General features: G+C 32.0%; 3 protein-coding genes across 4 annotated transcripts; 1 reads left to right on the top strand and 2 right to left on the bottom strand.

The window, feature by feature from the left end:
• Positions 1-320: 320 nt before the first annotated feature.
• Positions 321-8,639, bottom strand: IKKepsilon (I-kappaB kinase epsilon). Its single transcript, XM_088038569.1, has 2 exons — positions 8,019-8,639; positions 321-2,247 (listed from the first exon to the last, which is right to left on the bottom strand). Exons 1-2 carry the CDS (start codon positions 8,440-8,442, stop codon positions 476-478), a joined length of 2,196 nt encoding a protein of 731 aa, XP_087894695.1. The 5' UTR covers positions 8,443-8,639; the 3' UTR covers positions 321-475.
• Positions 8,640-11,002: 2,363 nt separating this feature from the next.
• On the top strand, positions 11,003-13,435 carry LOC148180215 (uncharacterized). Its single transcript, XM_088034509.1, has 3 exons — positions 11,003-11,010; positions 11,649-12,040; positions 12,087-13,435. Exons 1-3 carry the CDS (start codon positions 11,003-11,005, stop codon positions 12,338-12,340), a joined length of 654 nt encoding a protein of 217 aa, XP_087890635.1. The 3' UTR covers positions 12,341-13,435.
• Positions 13,436-13,983: 548 nt separating this feature from the next.
• Positions 13,984-25,092, bottom strand: LOC148180214 (serine/threonine-protein kinase TBK1-like). Of its 2 annotated transcripts, XM_088038670.1 has the most exons (4): positions 24,505-25,092; positions 21,671-22,088; positions 14,525-16,217; positions 13,984-14,472 (listed from the first exon to the last, which is right to left on the bottom strand). In XM_088038670.1, exons 1-3 carry the CDS (start codon positions 24,526-24,528, stop codon positions 14,542-14,544), a joined length of 2,118 nt encoding a protein of 705 aa, XP_087894796.1. In that variant the 5' UTR covers positions 24,529-25,092; the 3' UTR covers positions 13,984-14,472; positions 14,525-14,541. The 2 variants fall into 2 exon arrangements, with proteins under 2 accessions (XP_087894796.1, XP_087894788.1); XM_088038662.1 differs by lacking the exon at positions 13,984-14,472 and having other exon boundaries at positions 14,498-16,217.
• Positions 25,093-25,122: the final 30 nt, after the last annotated feature.

Raw genomic sequence — 25,122 nt, 5'->3', positions numbered from 1 at the left:
GCAAACTTCATAAATGTTTTATTAAATAATAATAATATTGAACTTATTCATTGAATATTTATTGTTTTATAGTAATTGATTGAATTACATGTACAATTAAGACAACATTAACAGATTTTTCCAACTTTTTTCACATGACAGCATAGGCAACCAACAATACTACTTTGTTCGGAATTCAAAGACCAGATTTAAATAATACCGTTTAATTTTAAGAAAAAATAGATATAAACAAAAATATCTAAATATACCACAAAAATGTACATAAAATTTAACTTGTAAATCAGTTATAAATTTAGTTCCTGCACATTATTGAAAACAACTTATTGCCAATACAGCCTACAGCTTAAATATGCTTTATTTCATTATTAAAGAATATGTCATATAATACTTAGTTATGATTCAACTTACAATTATAAAATATCTTACACAAAAAAACAAGAATGTTACAGCACGAGTCTTATTGCCTAAACTGAATTTAATCTTCCTCAACTGTTAAGACGTCCAACATCTTCTGAACTTGTTCCATAAGTTGAGCATTTTCAATTAAAATTTCACTCATCTCGTTATTTTCTCTCCGGTATTCATTTAGGCACAATTTCAACTTTTGGTTGTTAGAGTTTTTCATCTTTTTACTGGAATTATCGGTGGCATCTTGCTCTATCAGTTTCTGCACTTGCTCTAAATACTCTTCGTTCTTAATGAACATTTCCAGTTCAAATTTATTGACGTCGTTAGTATAACTGGAAACGTCCCTTTTACAAATCATCGTCTGTATGTACACAATTTGGGCAATTTTGTACCAATCGCCCAAGTTCTCGGCTAACTGTGCGTGCTGAGAACAAACCTCTTTTTGAAGAAGGGCCTTAATGCGGTTTATAGTATGCGTGATTTTAATCCGTTCCAAAATGTGGAACTGTTCGTCGTTGTAAGACAACGTTCGCGTAGCTCGATCTCTTACCAAATGTTGCCACGAATCTCTTAGTCTTTCTACTTCAGTTCGCGCCCTTTCGGAGGCTCTTGATTTCACTGGGCATTTTAAAGGACGACTCGAACTCGCCCATTCTGATATCAATTGGTTTTCAATCACTTGGCTTTGATTGAGTTGTATAATTTTTTTGGCAGTCTCAGTGACAAAACTTTCGCTTAGTTCTTTCAGCTCATCAACGTAATTAACATGAGGAACGTTGCTCATCTTTAGAGCAGTTAATCGTTGAAAAGATTCCAGAAACTGCGCGGTCTTTTTATGGATGGTGGTTTTCTCTAACACATGTTGGCAAATTTGATTTATCTCTTTCAGTTCTTTAATGATATACTGTGCTAAATTTTCTACACAATTGTTAAAATGTCGACAGGCCAAAGAATACTTGTCGATGCGTCTTTTACACAAATATCCTATACTACAGGCATTTTTGGCTTGAGCAGCATCACTTTCGACCGACGTCACACTGCTGAATTCGTTAAACTTAGGTAGATTTTGTTCAGGCATCACCATAACGTTATTGTTGTCTTTGCTAAATAGAAACAACGGTTCTTCTTCATTTGTTTCTGGATACCCGCCAGCTCGACTGTTTTCTTCGACGAAATCCGTAAACAAACAAGATTTCCATAGTAAAATCTGATTTTCCAAAGTAACTTCTGTTTGCTCATGTATATAATTCTGCAAATGATTGTAAACTTCGTCAGGATGGATATAGACCTTAATCAACAGCGCTTTGTTGACATGAAAGATATTAACGATTTTTCTCGACAACATATCCGTGACTTCGGTAAAGAATCTTTCAAAAGTCCATATTTTCTTAGTATCAGCTTCCAGTAGTCCCGCCAAAAGAGGTGTAATGATTTTCTTTAATCCAGGACTTAATTGGCAGCTTTCGGGTAGAGTCTTCCGCCACTCAATCTGTCCATCTTCGGTCACTTGAATGCCTGATATTACTCCACTAGCCTTTTTCGTCGTAATTAAATGCATCGTCTCTTTGTTTTTTCTGCCTCCATAGGGTCGAAATGGCAAGTTTCCAGTAGCTACGTGATACAGTGTTACTCCAATCGACCAAAGATCAATCGTTGCTCCAAATGATTTATTTACGTGTTTTCGTAAAACGGCACGTTCATAGAGATCAGGGTGTAAGTATTCTTCTGTTCCGTAAAGTGACTGAAAATGTTGACCCTCAGGCAATTCACGGGCAGCTCCAAAGTCGGTCAATTTGTACACTGTCCGACCATCATCACAGATATATTTCATTATATTACCTGAAAAAATAAAACTTTGTCACTTTTCTTGCGATATAACACTGATATGAGTAGTCTTCATTGTTTTAAAGACATGTAAAAATAAGTTAAACTCAAGTTTACTAGAAAAATTTTACTTAAACATTGCCGATGACCTCACTAAGTACTTAAACTCATCTTTTAAAATCGTAAATTATTTAATACAGATTCACCACCACAACTCACTTCAAAATTTTACAAAGTGAACAAGTGAATTTTATAGTGTGATTCACTTAACTTTATGACTCCGAAGAACTTTAAATGTCACCAGTAATACGTTAATCATATGTAACTTGATTGGAAAACATGATAAGTTACAAACAAAAATTCTTAATTTTACATTTTTTAGTTTTGCCTGGTGTAATTTTTATGTAGGTGATAAAAGTAACGTTTCATTCTGAAACTAAATGTAAAATTCGCAAATGGCGTAAACCAGCGAATGTTTAGGGTTTACTGTATACAAAGTGAGTGATGCTTTTATAAATAACTATTTTATATTTTTGAAAAGATAAATGTATATGTCTAAATAAAATGCATATCTTAAAATTAATTTCAGTTGTCAAAATTGCACCATTATTCAAGGACCGCATTCAACTTTTTTTCTTTAAATGCTTTTAACTTTTAGTGGAGGATTTTGATGAGTTACTTAATAAGCAATTCAAAACGATAAACTTTTAAATTTTTTTTGGTGGCGTTGACAAGTTATGATTTTTTTTCCGAAAATTCTTGAAGTTGCAGATTTAAAATTGATAGCAACATTGCCTTACGAGATATGAAGATAAAACTTGACACATTCAATAACTAAATTATGCTTTTTCTCTTGATTTGACCAGAAATTAATTTTATGCTTAAATGTAAAAAATAAAAGATTTTAATTTTCAGGATTCACAAATGGCCAAAACTTGATTTTTTTAATGGAACGTCTGGAAATTTTTGTGTAATGAATTCAGTTTTATATTCTCATCATTTTTTGTCTCAACTTCTACATGGTTAAAATAGGCGATTTCTGAGGTACGTATGTCAAAGTATTTATTAAGTACTTCCAACCACCAAATAAAACAAAAAATTGAATAACTCAAGCCTCAAGACATTAATAGAAATACTTTGCGAAATGTAAATATTAATTCATTTTTAAAAAAAAACATCGAGGATTTGACTTCATTTTGCCTAATATCCTTTAGTATTTTTATTAATAATATGTCATATGATCTAAAAATAATCAGATTTAGTTGTCATTGAAAAACAAAAGCAATAAAAACGTAAAGCTTAGCTTGAATTTCACACTCTATCCTCGTCAAAATTAATAGCAAAGTAGCGCTACTACCCTTATATGTTTACTAAAACTGATAGAAAATATGTAAAAAAAAACATTTGTAGAAAACTCCATTTGAATGCTTCTAATAACACTAAACCACCCCTAAACACTGAAAGTGACGTTATGCTATACCTTCAACTGTCGGCAAATGTCAAGCGTATCATTCAAACTAATAAGTCCTATGTTTCAATTGATGTTGTTTTTCCAAGACAGCTAAATCATAATTTTTTTAGATTATACAGCACTTGTGTCCACCCCCAAAATTGTCTTTAATTTTAAAGTTACAATTTTGAAAATTTGCATACACTCATAGTTGACAAAGCTTTAGAAGCTGACGCAAAAATTTTTATCACGGTATAATTGGCATCGCGACGCCTAAGAAGTATAATTTTTAGCGATATTTGAGTTTTTGCGGAAATATTCGCGAATTCAATTTTTTTTCAACATAACTGTGATGCAAATATCAGAGTTTTTATTTTAAATCTAATGCAAATTGAGTTTAAAATTTGCGAAAAAAACGTTGTTTTATCAAGTTAGTTTTCAAAATTATGGCAGTGCATCAGCAAACTACGTTTACACCAAATATTCACAAGTCACTTCATTTACTCTTATAAAGGTTAATTTTGATTAACACGGGCATTTTGCACTTTATGGACACCAGAAATCGTTAATTAACATCGACAAAGCGACAATTTCAACAAGTAAAACTTTTGTTACAATCTAAAGCGAGCCAAAGGATAGATGTCATTTGTGACACAGGATGCTGACAGATGGGTGTAAACGTAATTCCCAACTTTGACATAATGAAATTGAAACTAACTTGATAAAACCGCATTTTTTTTCTCAAATTTTGAAGACAATTTGCATTGAATCTAAAATAACAACTGAGATATTTTTAACACCTTTATATTGAAAAAAAATTAAATTAAGGATTGATATCACAAAATCCCAATCCCCAATTAACTAAAAATTACATTTTTGAGGCGTCGCGCCGCTAAAACTATCAGTGATAAAAAACAAATTTTTACGTCAGCTTCTAGAGCTTTGTCAACTATGAGCGTATGCAAATTTGCAAAATTTTATCTTTAAAATGAAAGACGATTTTATAGGTGGACACAAATGTTGCCGGACCCTGTATGGTACACCAGTTTCTCCAATACAATGAATAATTTAAAAAATCGCCAATTTTAACCATGTAGAGGTTAAGACAAAAAATTAAGAGAATATAAAACTGAATTAATTACACTAAAAATTTACAGAGGGTTCCATTTGAAAAAATCAAGTTCTGCTCATTTGTGAATTCCGAAAATTAAAATCTTCTATTTTTTACATTTAAGCATAAAATTAATTTCTGGTCAAATCAAGAGAAAAACCACAGTTTAGTTATTGAATCGGTCAAATTTTATCTAGATATCTCAAAAGGCAAAGAGATGCTAAGAATTCTTAAATCAGACACTGCAACTTCAAAAATTTTCGGAAAAAAATCATAACTTGTCAACGCTACGACCAAAAATTTAAAAGTTTATAGTTTTGAATAGATTATTAAATAACTCATTGTTGACTTAAAGTGGTAGCTTGCATTTAAAGATAAAAAGTTGAATGCGGCCCTGCAATAATGATGCACTTTTGACAACTGAAATTCATTTTAAGATATGCATTTTATTCTCATACATTCATCTTTTCAAAAATATAAAATAGTTATTTTAGAAGGACTACACGCAAACTTGACTCACCCTGTATATTTTCATTAAATTTGACTATGTATAAGGTTCTAAGTAGCGTTATCAGTGATATCTTTATAATTTATTAAATATTTATTTAAAAGAATGACGTATTTATCAATACGATTTTTTCTTTGAGTTTTAACTAACTCTTTTTTTATACTTGATAAAAATCGTAAACAAAAGTATCAAAAAATCATTTATTAGAATCTTAAAGTTCTCAGGTCACAAAACATCTATTAAGTTTTAATTAAATTCCTTAGATACCTTGTCAGTACAATGATACATAACAGATAACAGTTAAATGTAACTACTTAATTAAAAAAAAGGAGATTTCTCTTTCTTATTTCAGTGTTTTATAATATTGCCTTAATTTTGCATTTTATTTCAGGTCATCTCGACTCCTAATTTTTTTAACATTTTGAAATTTAATCTTACATATTTAGTTGAAACATGCAGACCTTAGATTTTCGAAACCAATATCTTTGTTATTTGTAAACAAATCTTTTAATTATTGAATACGTGAGGCTTAATTTCTCCTTAATTAAACTATTTCAACGTTAAAATTGCAATTTTAGCAACCCTATTAGAGAAAAAAATATTCAGAATTGTTTTAAAGTTTTTAAAATTACATCCGTTTAAGAATTTGCTTTTAAAAAGAGTTATTTTCTTAAAAAGAATTAGTAATTATACCTCTCAAATAACAAAAGAAAGCGTTGATTTTGGGTTCCCTTGTTGACCTTGAAATCAATCATAATCGAGATCATAATCAACTCGAACCTGCTGAAATGAAAAATGTCTAAAATGGCAGATTAAAACAAATGGCAGAGATGTCTAACATGTCCTTTATTTCATAGTCGGAAATAATTTTGCAGCTTTTGGAAATGTTAGCATTGTTTTTACTTTTTTTTGACAACTGAATTTGCTAGACGGTTGATTTTCAATGATAAACGCCTGTTATTGTCGTTTTTATTAAAATAATAAGACAAATAAAATTACCCTTTTTAAATCCAATCAATTACTACCTGCTCAGTTGTACCTACAGTATGTCCCCGGATTGAGTTCACAAGAGGAAAAAAAACGTTATTTTTCATTTTACAAAAAAATGACAAAGAAATAATATTTCTTGCTTAATTTAAAATAAATAAATCTTTAATTAAAACTTTAATATTATGAAGCTGTGTTCTTAAAATCGAAATAAACAAAAAATAACGAAGAACTTTTTTATTTTTAATTTTGCAAAAAATGTCAAAATAATAAAATTTGTTCCTTAACTCAAACCAATTTCCACTATTTGATTGACCCATTGCCTGTTTTAGCTCATAGTTCAATTCTAATAACTCGTAATTCTTTAAGACTGTTTCGAATTTTCTCAATTATTGTTAGGGATGCAATTGCATTTTTTTTCCAATTTTTTAATACTTACACATTATTGGGTAAATTTTTCTTTAATCTTTAACGCACTATTTGATATTGTGAAAAAAATAATGAAAAAATTAATTTTAAGAGTACAAACTAATAATTTTGAAATTTTAATTGCAGATTTATCTGTTTTGAAATAAGCAAAAAATGTTATTCCTTTGTCATTTTTTTGTAAAATGGAAAATAAACTTTTTTTCCCTCTTGTGAACTCAATCCGGGAACATACTGTATATTGATTTCAATAACAAAAATATTCGACTGAAAAGTCTTAGAAGGGCCACCTTGTATTTAAGAACTACTTTGCCCATAGCTGCAGTACTATAAAAACAACATTTTAATTAATGATTAAACTCTATGATGTTGGGAAAAATGGAAATTGACTTCATATGGAACGCAGCAATAATAAATAAGCGTAGGTACCTTATCGTTATCATTATCAAATTAAAATTAAATGCAACGCGAAAATGGTGCCCCCACACTTCAAGTAAAGACAGACTAGCGTATTCTAAAACAAGTCGCAGAATAGACTATATTTCCTTTTTTTTGGGTTATTGATTATGCAGAGAAATAAATTAATTCCTTTAGATTAAGCACAAAAAAAAAATTTTACTAGGTTGCTGCAGTTTGGGACCTGCCAACAATTTTTTTTTTAGATGTGAATAGGTAAAAATGTTAAATTATTAATTTTAGTATTGAATGACACTTTATTTAGGATTGTTTAACTTCCTCACATGAGGTAGAACAAGAACCGATTGCAGAATAGGTTCATTGCAAGCGAATAAGATCGAGTTTCTCTTGTATTATTTGGTTGTTACACTTGTAAATAATGTTAATTATATTGTTTAATTTTTAAATGTTTTTATGTTTATGTTTATGTAGTTGTGAAAATACACGTTAAAATCTTTTTACATTTTTTTTTCGAAAGTGGACACTTATTTTAAAACAAATAAAAATCCACAATCGGACACTTATTTTGGAAAATAGAGTATTTTATTTCAATTTTTTATTCAAAAGTCAAGTTGGCACAACCAAAATTTTTTAACCATACCAAAAACCGGTCATTCCTGGACGTTTTTTGTGCCAAAATGAAAAATCACTATGGTTAAATGGTTTAAATATAAAGTTTATTCAAAGATAATTTTTGAACAAAATAAGGTCGTTTTAATGCCGTAATATAGAAAGTAATATCTCAAAACTTTTAAACCGGTTGCATTCCATTTAGCCCGCAACTAAAGGCGAACCATCCAAATTTTAATTTTGTGATTAAACGGTACAACAGCAACGAATTTACTTACCAGGTTTTAAGTCTCGGTGAACCAAATTATTGTCTCTCAGATGCTTCATCCCTGCAGACAAGTCTTGCAATACTTTTAGAAATTCCCGCTCTGACAAGCCATAGGTATTCTCAGGATCGTCTAATATGTTAAACAAACTTCCTCCAGTACACAGTTCCATCACAATGACTTTACCCCGATTTTCTTGTTCTTCCTCAATCGCCAAGAGTTTAACAATGTTTTCATGTTTGACTTTCTGCAGCACTTCAAATTCACGCATTTGAACATCATGGGGCCTAAGATGGCTCATTTGATTGAATGTCTTCACTGCCACTGGTTCACCGTTGATTTTATTTACCCCTTGGTAAACTGCACCTGTCGCCCCTTTTCCTAAAACACTTGTCGTCGACCAGACGTAATTCTGGGATCCGCGTAAAAATGACATTGTTCGTGATATTAATTTCGGGAGCACTACAAACTAGTTTGTTTAAGATTACATTTTCAACACATTTTAATGTTGGGAGAATGGGGATTTCCCTTTACATATATAGCACATTATGTTATGTTGATAAGCGTTGTTGCCTGTCAAAGAACTGTCAAAATCATCTGGATTACGTGTTACCAATCTCTAAAAATAAAAAGTTCCTAAATAACTAGAATCAAACAAAGTAAGGAAACGTGAAAATAATGGGTAAGAAAAGGAAAGATATGGAGAGAATCGGCGTCTATGCGCATGTTTATGCATTTATGGTCTAAAGTCGGATGCCACAAATGACATTTCGTCCACTTGGTCGTTATCACATGTTTTTGTTTTGGTAATTTTGGTTTTATTTATTAATTACCTACCTACATAAAATGCATTGCATTTGCTGCGGTACTATGTCACGCAGGCCTGATATTTCGCTTTTTATGTAATATTTTGGATGTATTTAAATGATAATTTTTGTTATCATAGGTTATTTTTAGATTGCCAAAAGAGCCCGCCAAACGAACACTTTGGTTAAAATCATTAGGACTGGATCCTCATAAATTTGTGAACGCTTCATCGGCAGCTCGGGTTTGTTCATTACATTTTTCTGACTCTTTCAAGTATTTTGGACCAACAAGGCAATATCTGAAGCCTGATCAGTGACATGAGCCTGATGCAGTTCCCAGTATTAGAAATCCAAAAAGAAAGAAAGGGTAATAATTTCCTGCAATCATTTAAAAAAATTGGGCTGGCCATGACTTTTGATAAAAAGTTGGTAAACCTGTAAAGTCCGTTTTTTTATTAAAAAACCACCAACACCGCAATCTCCCACCACTTTACAACCGGCAACGTCGTCGATGGTGACTTTTTGGTGATAAAATCAAATAGGTTAGCTGCCTAATTGACAATGTGATTACACATAACGGCCTTTTAGGCTGTGCCAAGTCTTTTCACTATTAAATCCATTGATTTGCAATCCAACGGGCTGCAAAAGAAACGTTTTTCACGGAAACACTGCCTAATTTTCAGAAATGTCAAAAATTTGACAACTATTTTCTCACCAAAAATCTCCCTAGGCAACGTTGCCGGTTGTATAGTTTGTACGGTGAGAGATTGAATGACAGAAAAGTCACTAAATCTACGCGATAAAAAGTGTACCATACGCGCGATATTTAAAATAACAAAATAACCCCAGTTACTGACAACCCTGCAGTGACATGTTATAATATACCTAGACGGTGAAAAGCTAGTGGTGGGGGTAGAAATCCGTGTTCCTAGCATGGGCCATCTTGGAAATAGCATTTGTGTATGCAATGATATAAATCTGATACACCGGCGTATCAAATGTTGCCTATATTGCAAAATTTGTTTTACATTTTAAAAGGTAAAAAAAATGTTATTATAACTTTTCTAAGATGTTTATTCAACGATGGCATTAAAATAAGTTGACAAGCGTCGTTATTGATTAAATAATGAGTTAAATAATAATTTATTTGTAAGAAGTCAATGGTAGTCTGTTTTCTTTTCTTTGTTGTAGAATTCTCAGTGATTTTTGATAAACTAGTTCCATTTTATCGTAATCCAATGATAATGAGTGTAAATACTAATTGGTCTGTAGTTTTTATAATGTATAATGTATAATTTTAATGTATAAAAATAATTTAAAATTGTAGAAGTGATCAATTTTGAAAATTTTTAAAATGGTTAAATAAAACCTAGTTATTAATTAAAGCTCTTGTTAATTGATAATTTTGATCGTTGGGTATACAACTTTAGTCATAATTTATCAAATTTTGCATGTTTCTTTAGACTTTTTTCGGTGGTTTATTTAAACTTAGAGTAAAACATTACACTCGAAAATTGCGGGTTGCCTAAATTTGAATCCACTATTTCCAATATGACTGGTGAGTAGGAACATCATGGCGGGCACTTTGCACCATCTAGGTTATTTAGTTAAAGTCAATGCAACCCTGTCAACCCATTTCGCGTAGGAATTTAGTGTTTTTAGTGTATTTTGTAGCATAATTTGCTACCAACTGTCGAAATCTCCCAATCTCTCACCGGATAAACTATAATACAGGGAAAGATTGCGGTGTTGGTGGTTTTTTAATAAAAAAACGCTCTTTATAAATCCCACTGGATTTAAACATGTTTGACGTTTTCAGTTGTTTTACTTAAGTTGTGGCCTATTTACAGTTGCTTTAGGTTGCAAATGTCCATCCAAGGACACAAATTTTAAAATTTTCATCGCGTAATTTGTTCCTGTTGCAAATGTTGCAATGACAGTGTTGTTTTGGGGTATAGTTCGTACAGTGAGAGTTTGAATGACAGAAAAGTCACTAAATCTACGCAATAAAAAGTGTTCCATACGCGCGAAATTTAAAATAACAAAGTAACCCCAGTTACTGACAACCCTGTCAACCCATTTTGCGTAGGAATTTAGTGTTTTTAGTGTATTTTGTAGCATAATTTGCTGCCAACCTATATGTCAACTGTCGAAATATCCCAATCTCTCACCGGATATGCTATACAAAAGATGATCGTGTAAGTTCTGTCATTGTAATGCGTCGCAATTAAATTTGTTTGGTACCATTTTTAAACAGCAATCACATCTGAGGAAAATTTCACCTCACTTGGAACATGTTTAAGGACTCGCACTAATTTATTACGTAACTTTGATGCACAGCAAATATTATGTCAAAATTGACAAATGTCACATTCTGGGGAGAATTATAATGCCAACCAATTCATTAAGATTCCAACCTTAAATAAAAAAATTACCGTCAAAGTGAACACTTGCAACCTAAACCGACTGTACTTTCTTTTTAATAATGACATTGTTTATAACATTTTGAGGTAGAATGTGTTATTACCTCAAGTGTGTCAGTTGGCTTACTGAAGGACTCAGATCCAGTTTCTCTAAATTCTTTATTTTTGTTAGATTCCTTTAATGTATGTACAGTTACTTAAGATTCAAGTCATTTTTTATTGTTTAGGCTGGTTTCAAGCTCGATAGACACTTCTTAAGCGTGTATCTTACAACATTTTATACAGGCTGTTTTTGAAATGCATGTACAAAAAGTGTGTAGTAATTCCTTGTCACAAGTTGAGCCTATTAAAAATAAAAAAGTTTTAGTAAAAGTATTTTTGTTTTGGAGATAAAACTGCAAACTTTCTTCTAGGTCGTTTGCTAACGGGACAACCTCATCAAGCGAACATGCTATTGTAGTAGTTAAAAACATTAAAGTCGATGGTATTGAAAAAGAGGTAAAAAAAGTTCCATCATCACAGGCCCCTTCTTTTACTTCACAAGAGGAGCCAAGGACTTGTGAAACAGAAAAAGTAGTTGCATCTGTTACATTAGAAGATGTTGGAATTTTGCAAAGAGATCACTGTTATTGTGGAAATCTTCCACAATCTTCAGAAAAATGTATCCAAACATCTACAAATCTTTCACAAGCTCCAGAAAACTGCGGCCAAGGATCTACAAATCTGCCTCAAACTGCAGATCTATGCATCCAAGGACCTAGAAACGTACAAACTCCTCAGAAATGTCTCCAGATACCACCAAAAGGTAAAATATTAACCAAAAGGAGGATGCATTAAACACTTTTTTATAGTCCTTCAACCACCACGTTTTCCATTGGAGGTGACTGTTGACCATTTCAGCACACCTAGCCAAGCTCAACGTACTTTAGACTTTTTAAAAGAAGAAATTGTACTTTTACGGCACAAAGTGAGGATGTTGAAGCAGAGGGAAAAAAGGGCTTTGTGTAAAATTAAGACTTTAACTGTTTCTGTAGAAGAGCTAAAACAGCAACAAGAAGTCACAATCAAATTCCCACTCTTCGATCGCAAGAATATAAAATCCTAATGAATATCAATTTCAAATTTTTATACATCAAGAATCCATTCTACGGGTGATGTGACTTAAGTGAGTTTCTGGATGTTATTTACTTAGTTTTACTAGAATTTATATTGAAACTATAGTCTCGAGCAAAAAATTTTGGTCCTTTGATTTTTGACATGTTATCTTTACAAGGTTTGTCGTGTGGATTTTGAATTTTTGCTATCGACTCGTTTTAATTTAAGCTAAATACCTACAAAAATGTTTGACAATGAGGTCGATTTCAAGTGTGACTTGCTTTACTGCAAATCCCATTTGAAACATAGCAACGCCAATCACATTGCTCATACCTTGGCAACGGTTGCAAATTTGCGTTAACGCAGTGACTTGAAATCGACCCGATAATCTCCGTTTTATTTTTTTTAGGAAAATGGATAGTAAAGGCAACAGTGAATTTTAAAAGTTGCTTCTTTATCCAGCCATAAATCCGTGAGTGGATGGTCAGCCTGCTTTACACGTGTCTGAAATTTTTGACTAGGAGTATAAAATTTATTTTTTAATTAAAAGTAAATAAAAAAAATGCAAATAAGTACGCTCTTACACAAGGTGTTTAAATGTTTCTAGCTTCACGGGGGGCTTTGAAATTCCTGTCATGCGTTATTTTGCCGCTTTGTTTTCATAGTGAATATAACTATGTTCACAATTATTTCAAATGTCGCTTACGTCTACGACTTTTCAATTACGGTTTTGTGTCAAAATTTTAGATTTTCGGGCTTTACACCACAACTTGAACAGTTTGTTTTCAAAACTAACTTTGTTCAATGATTGAGGTTAACTACAAATGTCAGTTGAAAAATCTAAACCCACATTAGTAACGAGCGATGCTAGAAACATTTATAAAAACCTTGTATTTAGTAGTTAAACAATTCAACTGATCGCTTCGTACATAATATCGCAGTTTTTTTAGGGATATTTATATGCAACTTTGCAAAATCCATGACGATACTAAATACAGCAGATATGGCAAATTCAATCTATTAGGATTTTTTAAATAAAGCTATTTTCTTGTAATTTACTTCGCGTTAGGAATATCTTTAGAAGTTAGGTATTATTCTAAGAGAAGGGGGGTTGCTTAGAATTGAATTTTTAATTCATTTTTACCAAATGAGGAGTTTTTAAACGAAAAAATTCCAATTTTTATTTTATCACATACATAAGTTCTTTTAAGCAGTAATACATTGTACAATAGGAAATGACGAACCAAAATGAGCCATGAATTTTTTAGTGCATACAATGATGTCCATGCTCTCTTACACAATTTTGAACCACTTTTAACTTTAAATTTTGAGTTAATTTTATGCGAATTAAAAAATAAACAAAATCATTTATTTAGCAGAAATGAACAGAATATCAATAAGTAACGATCAAATTTAAAGAGTTTAATGTTTAAAAGAAATCGAAATAAGAATTTTTAGTTGAAGTTGTGTAAGGAATGTCTTCTAAGCAACTTTTCTTAAAAATCGAGGATGTCCAACACCAAGGAAAAGTTCACTTTATTCAAAAACTCGTGGACAATCTATCATTTCCAAATTCTTTCTTCTAAAATTAAGGAAGATGAAAGCTTATTCATTTAAAGTACAAAGCACTGTATTATTTTTTTCGTCTAATCTGCAGGTATTTCAATTTTATTTTAATTTTTATCGTCAAGCGACAAACGCCTGTAACTTTATTTTGCGATTTTCAAAATATCAAATTTGGAAAATCTTCATTCGTTGGCCTTTTTAGACCACTAATTACGCCAAAACTGCCCTAAAATAAACAATTACTACTCAATGGCAGTATAGATAATACATATTAAAAGATTTCAACTCAACCATAGTAAAAACACAGTAAAAAATAATTAAATACTGCATCTAAACAACGCTGTCAATGGTATTTAAATGGACCGGCACGGTTTGTTGATCCTCCAGAGTGGGAGGCTGCATACTTTACAGGCGGTAGTGCCCGCACTCCATTGTAAAATTGTTCACTACTTGAGGTTAGTGCCAAATGTCTCCGAGTTCATCCTTTTGTTTTTCAGAGCACACTGGATGCTGGCCTTCTATTGTATGTATAAGTTGCAATTTGCAGCTTGAAATTGGAAGAAAAATTGGCGGCCTCTAGATGATAAAAAAATTAAAGAAGTTTAGACATATTTAGAAAATTTATTACATAAAACGTAATGCAGTTCACACAAAGGATTCCTCAATGTCCTCCGCAACATTCGCATCCACAGTAAGAACTAGTTCACGCATTTGTTCAATCAAGCGAACATTTTCTTCTATAATACTCTTCATATCCAATGTGTTTTGTTTATAATTAGTCAGAAGCTCTCGAAGTTTGTCCTTATTAAACCCAGCTTTACGAGTCGCAACAATCCCTTTCAAATTTTCATTATTTTGAGATTCAACTTCTTTCTCGAAGTTTTTCAGTTCATTTCCATACAAATGAGTCTGCCTCTTTAAATCGCTCAATTGTCTGAGCTGAGAAAAAAATGTGTCGACATACCAAGACTTTACGTCATTAACAAACTTATCGAAATCCGGCTCCATTTTGTCTGTTAAAATTTCCATGATCAGTCTAACACAACGACTGAATTTTATCTTCTGGTAGTCATGCAACTGTTTGTTTGTCGTAAAAGGGAATAATTGCTGTCTTATATCACTCATATCCATCAACTCTGTATCAACAATCCTGAGATACGAGTCGTGAGTTCCATTTAATTTCGGCGATTTCGTGGCAGCGGAGAGAGAATCAAATAATTTGGACGCTTGATCGGTGAAATTAGTCGTCACCATTTGGAACTGCTCGATGAAATTGCCTTCAGGTGATTTAGACAGGTGTTGGAGTTTGTTAAAAATTTTTACTTGACTCTTGACGCTCGAATATTTTTCTAGTAATATCTTGTAAACTTTATGCAGATCCTTTTGTTCTTCGTTGCAGTACACATTGAAATCTTTAATGAACGTATCAAAAAGCTTACAAACGGAGCATTGATACTCCATTAGAGTTTTGCACAGACTTAAATCTTTCGATGCAAGGTACGACAGTCGCGGCTCTTCTTCATGAGAAGCCGTTGTGAATTTTTGATGGAAATTTGATAGCACTTGGAAATTCAATTGAATGTTGCTGACGGGCTGCACGTGAGTGTCTCTCCTATCAAACAAGAAGACGTACTCTGAGTCGGTGGCCTCAAAATCGTCAAAGCAATTGACAATGAGAGTCTTTTTGTACAGAAAAACTTGGTCGTCTTCATTGACACTCGTTTGTTGCTGAAGGTCGTGTTTGAAGTCCTTAAATGCATCGTGTGGTTTGACGTACACTTTCAGTCTTTGCATTTTGTTGACATAAAACACATTAATTACTTTTCGTGAAAGTACCTCTAAAACGTGTTCATAATACTGCGTAAAAGTCCACTGCATTTTCGAGTCTTGCCTGAACAGACCGGCAATTATAGGTACGATCAATGTCTTCAATCCAAGACTCAAGCGACTGGTTTGTGGTAGTTCAGTATGATATTGTATTTTGTCATCCACTTGAAATGCAGAAATAACTTCTTTATTAAGGGCCAATTCCTTGTAGACCATTAACATTGCATGCCGATCTTGTACTCGAAATGGCAAAACACCAGTGGCGATTTGGTATAGAGTAACACCAATGGACCATAAATCATTGTCTGGTCCAAATTTTCGGGGAAAGCGGTCGTCTCCGAAAAAGCACACTTTGAAAATTTGGGGATTTAGGTAATGTTCGGTTCCGTGCAAAGAGAAGAAGTTTTGACCTTCCGGAAGTTCCCGGGCTGTACCAAAATCGGCGAGCTTGTATATGACTCGCCCATCATTGTGAATGTGGCGCATTATATTGTCTGGAACAAAAAATGAGTGTTTAAAAGTTTTGCCAACAGATGAGGATTTATTTTTTTTATTTATTTACTGGCCGCGGTGCTCTGTCATAGGAAAAGGTTCGCCAAACTTTACACCTCTGGTTTGCACTGGTTTGATTCGAAATGGTAAAAAGAAATGCAAAACAAATTTAAAGAGAATCATAAGAAAAATTAAAAACATACAGAATTTACAAGGTGATTTTGAAATAGAGGCGGAAAAAATCCATTACAGCTTACTGTAAATGAAGGAATTTGGCAGGTTTCGTTTTTTGAATTGCTGTTTCAGTTTTAAGAAAAAAATAAAAGAAATTGATTCCAATTTTAATGCTACGCCAATGATTACTAAGGTTACTATGCATAGGTACATTATTAACGAACAAAATGCTCTGCGTTGTTGTTAAGATTAGATTATTTTGTGCATATCAGTGGCGCCGAGTAAGGTCGGGATTTTGGAATTTTTACCTCTACCTTAAAATTAATAAAAATCACCGAAAACGTCTTCTCCGTATTTCCGTAAAGCCATGATTTTTTCCGCTTCTATTTCAAAATCACCCTGTATTCATAAAGTCCAAAGAACATATTGAGAATGTAAGGAAAATCTAGTAAAATTGTAGATACATAGAACATAAACAAAAACTTGAAAATGGCAAGAAAAATCGGAATAAATTTGAAAATCTAGACATACTGTAAAGTCAGAAAATCTAAAAAGTAAATATAAAATTAAGAAAAATCTAAAAAGAAAGTATAAAAAATCCAAAGAGTACCTAAATAAAGAAAATTTAGAGTATCAAGAGAAAATATGAAGAATCCAAAGCAGAATTAAAGAATCTAAAGCTAAAAGTAATCAAGGATCTACAAAATATAATAACTCTAAGAACTTCAGAAGATTTTTTTAAATGATTTGAATAAAGTATGTGCTTCTTAAATCAATTAAAAATTATCGAAAATAATCTAAAATATAACATCGAAGAACCTTAGAGAATTCATAAATACAAAGTTTAAGAATCACTAAATTATGAGAATTCAAGCCTCGCCTTATCAAAGATTTTAAAGAAAATGTTGAAAGAATACCAAAAGATTTTACATAATTGTAAATCGACGATCTGAGGACAATATAATATAAAGTTTTATAATGATATAAAAAGAATTGAAAAAAACAAGAGAATACAAAGAAAATTCAATAAGAATTTTAAGTCTTAAAAATTTTAACAAAACCCAGAATTTAATAAATACTCCCTCTGTTCGGAAATAAGTCTCCAAATTTAATTTTTTTTTTTGAAATAAAGTTTTGTTAAGGAAGATTTGAAAACAACTATCACTGACAGTTACATCCATATTTAATGTGACAGTGCGTGCAAATGTGGCAGTTGTTGCGTTTTTCCACCCGTAATAAATAATTCATTTGTTCGTCAATTGGACTGAAAAATTAAAATACCGGTTTGAAGAGAATATGGAAACTGCAAACGAAAATTTAAGGAATTTGTGTAGCGGTACTTTTTACAAGCAAACAAAAAGGTTATTCTAAAGTACATTTTAATCAAGAATGCTAAAAATTCAATTGTTGAATGATTTTCTATTGCAGTATGTGTTTATAATTGTTTATAAGCAATATAATTGGAAATTTTTGTATAATAATGAATTGTGACAGAAATACAAGGTGTTTATAAATGTTTCTAGCATCAAGGGTGGCTAAGAAATGTCAAAAAGAAATTTGCCGCTCATTATAAATGTGGGTTTAGATTTTTCAACTGACATTTGTAGTTAACCTCAATCATAGAGCAAAGTAAGTTTTGAGAAGAAAACTGTTCTTGTTGTGGTTTAAATCTTAAAAATCAAAAACTTGAACACAAAACTGTAACTGAAACGTCATGGACTTAAGTAACATTATAAATAATTTTCAAGATAGTTATAATCAGCCTGAAAACAAAGCGGTAAAATAGTGCACGGCAGGAATTCCAAAGTCACCCTTGATGCTAGAAACATTTATAAACACCTTGTACATATTTTTTTAAAAGTGGACATTTATTTTCGAACAGATAAAAAGTTCAAATTGGATATTTATTTTCAAACAGAGGGAGTATTAAAGAAAAAAGATAATGTAGAGAAAAGAGAATAGAACATTAACATAAATCGAGACTAACGACAATCTAAGAAAAATCAAAACATAAACAATTTCAGACAATCCAAGAAAATTTTTAAAATAATCGTAAAAAAATGTAAAGAGAATAAATTGGATTGAATACAAGAAGACTAGAATTTCCGAAGAGTCCAGAAACTCAAAACATTTCAAGAAAATCTAAACAATTTATAAGATTTTTAAAACATAGAAATAAGGACAATTGAAGCAAACCCAAAGTAAAACCAGGAGATCTATAGAAATTAAGAGGATTTACTATTCATCTAAAACTGTGGGTCGCGACCCCCGAGGCTTGATCGGCAGGTCGCCGACAAAAGAATAAAGTCAAGGTTCAACATGGTTCACTACAGTAAAACACAATTTTAGTGAGAAGGATGGGCTAATATTTTAATTATGTTACTAGTTTTGTCTTTCTATGGCCCAACAAGGGGGTCGCCAGAATTTTTAGCCTGGAAAGGGGGTCGTGTATTCAAAAAGTTTGAAAAACACTGATCTAAAACAAACTAGAAACTCTAATACAAAAGAAATTACAGAAAATTAGGCAGAATTTCAAGAGCATCATAAAAAAATAAAAAAAAATTAAGGAATGGACGACGCTACAGAAAACCTAGAAAATTAAAGAAAACCGGAAAAATCAATTTTAAGATATCAGTACAGGTATATTTTATTTTTAAGAGGCCCAATATTTTCTCATGTGTCTTAATCAACCTTAATCCATTTATAGATAAACCGGTTTGTATCGTATCATACTAGAGACATAAACACATCGCCCGAAAACAATGTAAACATTAAATTTATTTATAACTGAGAGTTTCAAGATTACAGTAATAATTGTAAGTTTCCCTAAATCTTAAACTTGAAAACCTCAAATTTTGGAATATTAAAAACAAAAGCTGAACAGATAATAGGTGATCAATAATTGAAATGAAAACTTATCCTCAATTACCTTAATTATTTCTTCAATCAAAGACATGACTTAAAACTTCAAAGCCAGATGAGAATTTTATCACATAATACAGGCTGTCCCAGAACTCGTGACCCAGAGAAAAAAGGCTTATAGAGGCAACAATTCTGAACCAAAATTTCAAAACAAAAATTTTCTAGCTCAAAAAATAATCGAGTTAAGACAAAAAAACGGTAGCCAATCCGGAAGCTGAACAGAATTTGAACATCGGTAACTATGGACACATACTGTCGTCCATTGGTCAGACTCTCGTTGCCTAGGAAATTGGGATGGCATTTTACTCCACTTCTAGAATAAGCTTTCAGGATTGGTTGTTAATTTTTTAATCCTTTCTTGAATACTATTAAACTTAATCAATTTTTGTTTTGAAATTTACCATCTGCATTGCTGCCGGCACCTCCCCTTGCTCTATGGGTCATGAGTTCTGGGACACCTGTATACCGTAAATGTTATAATATAATTTTCAAATTTTTTGCTTACTCAGTTAGAGAAATCGTTTACAATTTGAATAGCTAAAACACACATTAGAAGGTGCCAGCCAGAAACATATCTACGACTAGCTTTACAACTTTCGTCCTTGTCTGTTGCACGCATTCACTAGATACAATGTATACTTAGCTCTCTCGCCAGGATGGAGAGTTTTTGATTGGCTAATTTTAAAATTGACAAACAGATTGACAAAAATTGTGATGTTCACAGCAAAATGAGTAATCCAACGTACTGTAACACAACAAGTTCTTTAGCACCATAAAACCACCGACGTCGCATACTATAGACGACAGAAAGTGAGTTCAAACAGTGAGTTGAACAAATTAGTGCGACAATTGTAGAAACAGATTTTGTAATAAGCGAAGAATAGAAATGGTACAAATTAAGGGCTAACTAGTGAAATATAAATCGATGGAATATTACAACTGGCATGTTTCTGAACAAAGTCATCTGTGGAGGAATTGAGAAGCAAGGTATGAAAATCAACCACAGACTACAAAGTGCAAAGAAAGTGTATTATTATGCTTTTAGCAAATGATTTATAATACAACGGAAGTCACCAAACGTACGGAGAGAAAGAAAAGCATGGATTTTGACTAAGAGAGAAAAGAGCAAGATTCAAGTGAAAGAGATATCCTAGTTAATAAAAATCCAAGGTGTATCTAACTAAGTTGGATGAATGGAGAAACTTCAACTTTAAGGTATTAAAAAAATATAAATGGAAGCAGTAGAAAAATACATTAGAAATGGACAATTGGATTGTTGAGAACACCAAAAGAATATGAAGCTCAGAACTGGTTAACAAAATATGAACATTCCTGACGACAAGTAAGAAAAGAAAGAGGAACACGCAAGGAAACCTGTGGCGTTGTAACAAATAAGATTATGTTTAAGATTTGGACAGAGGCATAAAGGTTGACAATGAGCAGAAAGAAGTAAAAGAAGATCGTGGCAGTCCAAGAGAAGACTGCCTCTTTTCTTACACTGACGAGAACAAAATCAAATTGATGTAAATAGTTGCAAATACATCTGAAAAGACGCCTACTGCATTTTCTTCTTCAGAAGTCTGGGTCTAATGTAAAGTTTTCTATGTTCTTACAATTAGTCTAGGCTGTTTGAATTAGCTTTTCCATTTTGCCAGATTTCTGGTGTCAGACTAGAAAAGTGTTAGTCACACGTTGGTAATTCTGATTTTGTCATTAGTGTTTGACTTTCAGCCTAAAGAAAACTATGTTATGCACACTGAGAATTGTATCAATATCGTTTAATTATAGAGTCTTGAATTGGAGTATCCACTTGATGTAGAGGAGCTTTGGTCTATTAAGGAATAAAAGTTTCAACAATAAAAGACAGCAAAACAAAATCAAACTAGTGATGAAAGAACTTTGTCACAAAATTTAGCAACATACAAGAGAAATAACGTCTAGAACCTTTAAATTCACAAAACTTTGCATTCAAAGTTCTTTATTGACTTTAGCTATGACAATTTGGATTTGCCATTTGAAATTCGAGTAACGATCTACGTCATGATCTCTGATTGGTTCCATCCAGGCGAGAGAAACAATACTGCATAAGCGTATCAGCGATAGGAATAAATGTAATAGGTAGAGACGGAAATAAAAATTCTTGTTGCATATGTTTTGTGTAACGTATGGCCAAATTTCCATGGTGCCATTCTGGTGCCAGCCAACTAGAGATACATTTTATTTGATTAAGGTCAATATCAGTATTGCTAATCCAATATCTTTGTTATTAATGAACGTACCTTGTAGAAAGCAAAGTCTGTTACCATTTTTGTCGGTTTTTGTTTCTTATATCTAACGTATTACCACAATATAATTTTACCTGGTTTGACATCCCGATGTATAACATCATGCCTTTTCAGATACTCCAATCCGCCAGACAAATGTTCAAAAACCCGTAAAAATTCACAATCCAACAATCCAAAGGAATTTTCAGGTTGACTTAAAAAATTCATCAAGCTTCCTCCATTGCATAACTCCATAACCATAACTTCAATATTATTGTTTCGTTCAATTTCGATGGCATGCAGTTTTATAACATATTCATGATCCAAACTTTGCAGCATTTTAATTTCTTGAGAGAATGATTTTGTGGGAAATTTAAACACTTTCACAGCTACCTTGTCACCAGTCCTTTTATGAACACCACGATAAACTTTTCCAAAAGTGCCTTCGCCAAGACATTCATTTTTGCACTCAGTGTTCCAAATGTAGTTCTCGGATTCATTGAAAGCCATTTCCTAAAAAGAGAAAAATGTAGAACAATAGATTTTGCAGCTGATGTTTTTCTACAAACAAATGACGAATGCATGTTATCTTTACGATGTTTGAAGATAAAGGTTTAGAAAAGTGGGGTAATAAACGTCATCTTACTACATAAGATGTTGATGCACATTTTGCAAATACATAATATTCTATAATAAGTATCTTTCATTTGAACTAAGAAAGTTTTGGCCCAGTGCCCAGGCATTAGGAACATAAAAAATGCGAAAAACAAACAGAATTCCAAAAAATTGTGAATTTCATACAAGATAAAAATAGTATATTATGAAACGCGTTTCATAATAAACACTTTGCCGCACGCATGTAGTAAGTAAGTGCGGTAAAATGCATTATGAACAAGTATCATACGCTATTTTTTCTATTTCGCCTTATTTTAAACGAAAAAACTTGATTTCGAAATCTAGGGAATTTTAGGGTAGTTGGCATTCGCAAAATGTTGGGAAAAAAAATTCGAAGTAGCCAAATCCAATTTCAGTTAGTTTGACAGGTGTGACGTTTTGAGGTTATCGGAGCGCAAAGGAGCCAAGAGAGCGAAGATGTTGATCATGATCATGATGGCTCTCTTGCATGCAAAGAGTTTTTCTCCGATAAATTATTAAGCCAAGTACAACAAGAAATAATGGTGTATTGATCGATTTATCATGGTTTATCAAAACCAAAATCTAAATTGTCAAAGTTGACGGCAGGTTGACGGTTTGTCTGCTGCAAACCTAACAAAAATAAATGTTCCTGGAAATATCGGCACGGGATTGGTCCATTACGATACCGAAATACGTTCAAACGCGTATCGAAATATCTTCATTATGAACGCGAAATAGAAAAATATTGTTTGTCATTGCAACATTGCACATTTAGCAATTTTTGAGTGTTTGTGAAAATAATTCAACTGTTTAAAAAAAAACAGTTTTTATTTTAAAGAAAAAGCAACAAACCCACCAGACTTTTGTGGCAATCTGAAGCGAATTAAAGGATAGATGACATTTTGACACAAGAAGTTATACAGGTTGACATAGTTTGGTGTAAACGTAAAGTACTTTTTTTAAACACTTTATTTTACAGCCGGCAACGTTGCCTAGGTCTCCTCGCCTTGAACAACATTGCCAAAATCTCTATTAAAATCATTCTTTTGCAATAACTTTTTAATTAGTTATTGATTAGTACTCTCAACTTTGACAACATGTTAACATCAAAAATCGCTACATTTTATTTTCCTCTAATTTTTTTCCTAAAGAATTGAAAGCCTGATTTACACCCAAAAATTTTCGAAAATTTACACAGGAGAGTGGACGTACTGATAGCAATGAACTGCACTTTACCTAGTTGTACATTTTGAAATAAATTTGAGTTGGCGATTGTTTCCACACAAACTCGAAAATGGTCCAAAAATTACATTTGCTAGAAGTCGCGACGCCAAACGATCAGCGATAAACAAATTTTTGTCAGATTCTAGAGCTTTATCAACTATAAAATGTGTGCAAATCTTCAATTTTTTACCTTTAAAATTAAATATGATTTTAGGGGTGTTCCTAAAATGTAGAACTAATTTTTCGAAATAGTGGTGTAGGTATGTTTGGTGATTATGAAAAGTTTTTTTTTTGCATTTTGACGAATACGAAGGGGCAATGGCATTTATCACCAACGATTATGTTAAGCCATTAAATACCTGTGACCCTTGGTAATTAGAGTAGAGTTGCAGAATACTTATAACATACAGTATGTCCCCCGATTGAGTTCACAAGAGGGAAAAAAATGTTATTTTTCATTTTACAAAAAAAATGGCAAAGGAATAATATTTTTTGCTTAATTTAAAATAAATAAATCTTTAATTAAAACTTTAATATTATGAAGCTGTGTTCTTAAAATCGAAAAAAACAAAAAATAACGAAGAACTTTTTTATTTTTAATTTTGTAAAAAATGTCAAAGGAATGAAATTTGTTCCTTAACTCAAACCAATTTCCACTATTTGATTGACTTATTACCTGTTTTAGCACATAGTTCAATTCTAACTCGTAATTCTTTAAGACTGTTTCGAATTTTCTCAATTTCTGTTAAGGATGCAATTCCATTTTTTTCAAATTTTTTAATACTTACACATTATTGGGTAAATTTTTCTTTAATCTTTAACGCACTATTTGATATTGTGAATCCACAGCCTGCTATTATTTAGATACGATTACAAAATTTAATAAAAAAAAATAATGAAAAAATTAATTTTAAGAGTACAAACTAATAATTTTGAAATTTTAATTGCAGATTTATCTGTTTTGAAATAAGCAAAAAATGTTATTCCTTTGTCATTTTTTTGTAAAATGGAAAATAAACTTTTATTCCCTCTTGTGAACTCAATCCGGGGCATACTGTAGATAACTCACCGACATGCCCTCAAAGAATCTCATAATGGGGTAGAGAAATCCACTATCAGAAACTAACCAGGATTACTCACGGGAGAATAAACCAGAGTGTTTACGGAAAAACAACAAAAACAATTCGAATTATCTGAATCTGTCAGATGCGGGGTTTCACATTATTATATAAATAGAATTTGGAATGACAACACGTTTGTACCACAGAAAACCTGTAACAGACACCTAGAACAGACTGAAACGCTAAAGCGATCAGCTGTTGTAGGGAGATTGTAAATTCTTGTCTGTAAAGCTGGCGATTTGTGACGAAAATATTTTGTATACTCATATACCCGTCCAAATCTCAAATTTTTAAAATATTCAATAAATTAACTAAATATTTAAAAGTTTTTGCAACCATACTGCAACTGGTACTTCTAGTTATTTAATTCTGTGACCATGAAAAAAATAAGTCAGTCATGCGCACAAACATAAGCGATGTTGACACTCCTCCTTCCACTGTCGTAAGAGTAACCAAAACAAAACACACAGTGGCTAGCAAACTTTTTATATTTCCATCGCAAAAATTTAAATATTTCAATTATTCTACAAACCAATTGAAATACATTTTGAAATTATATCCAACTC

Source organism: Gnatocerus cornutus, chromosome 1 (genome assembly GCF_029298725.1).
Source record: "Gnatocerus cornutus isolate USDA-ARS CGAHR chromosome 1, icGnaCorn1.1, whole genome shotgun sequence".
NCBI classification, from domain to species: Eukaryota; Metazoa; Arthropoda; class Insecta; order Coleoptera; family Tenebrionidae; genus Gnatocerus; species Gnatocerus cornutus.
The sequence above is the reverse complement of the archived record's forward strand: the minus strand, read 5'-3'. Positions and strand labels throughout refer to the sequence as shown.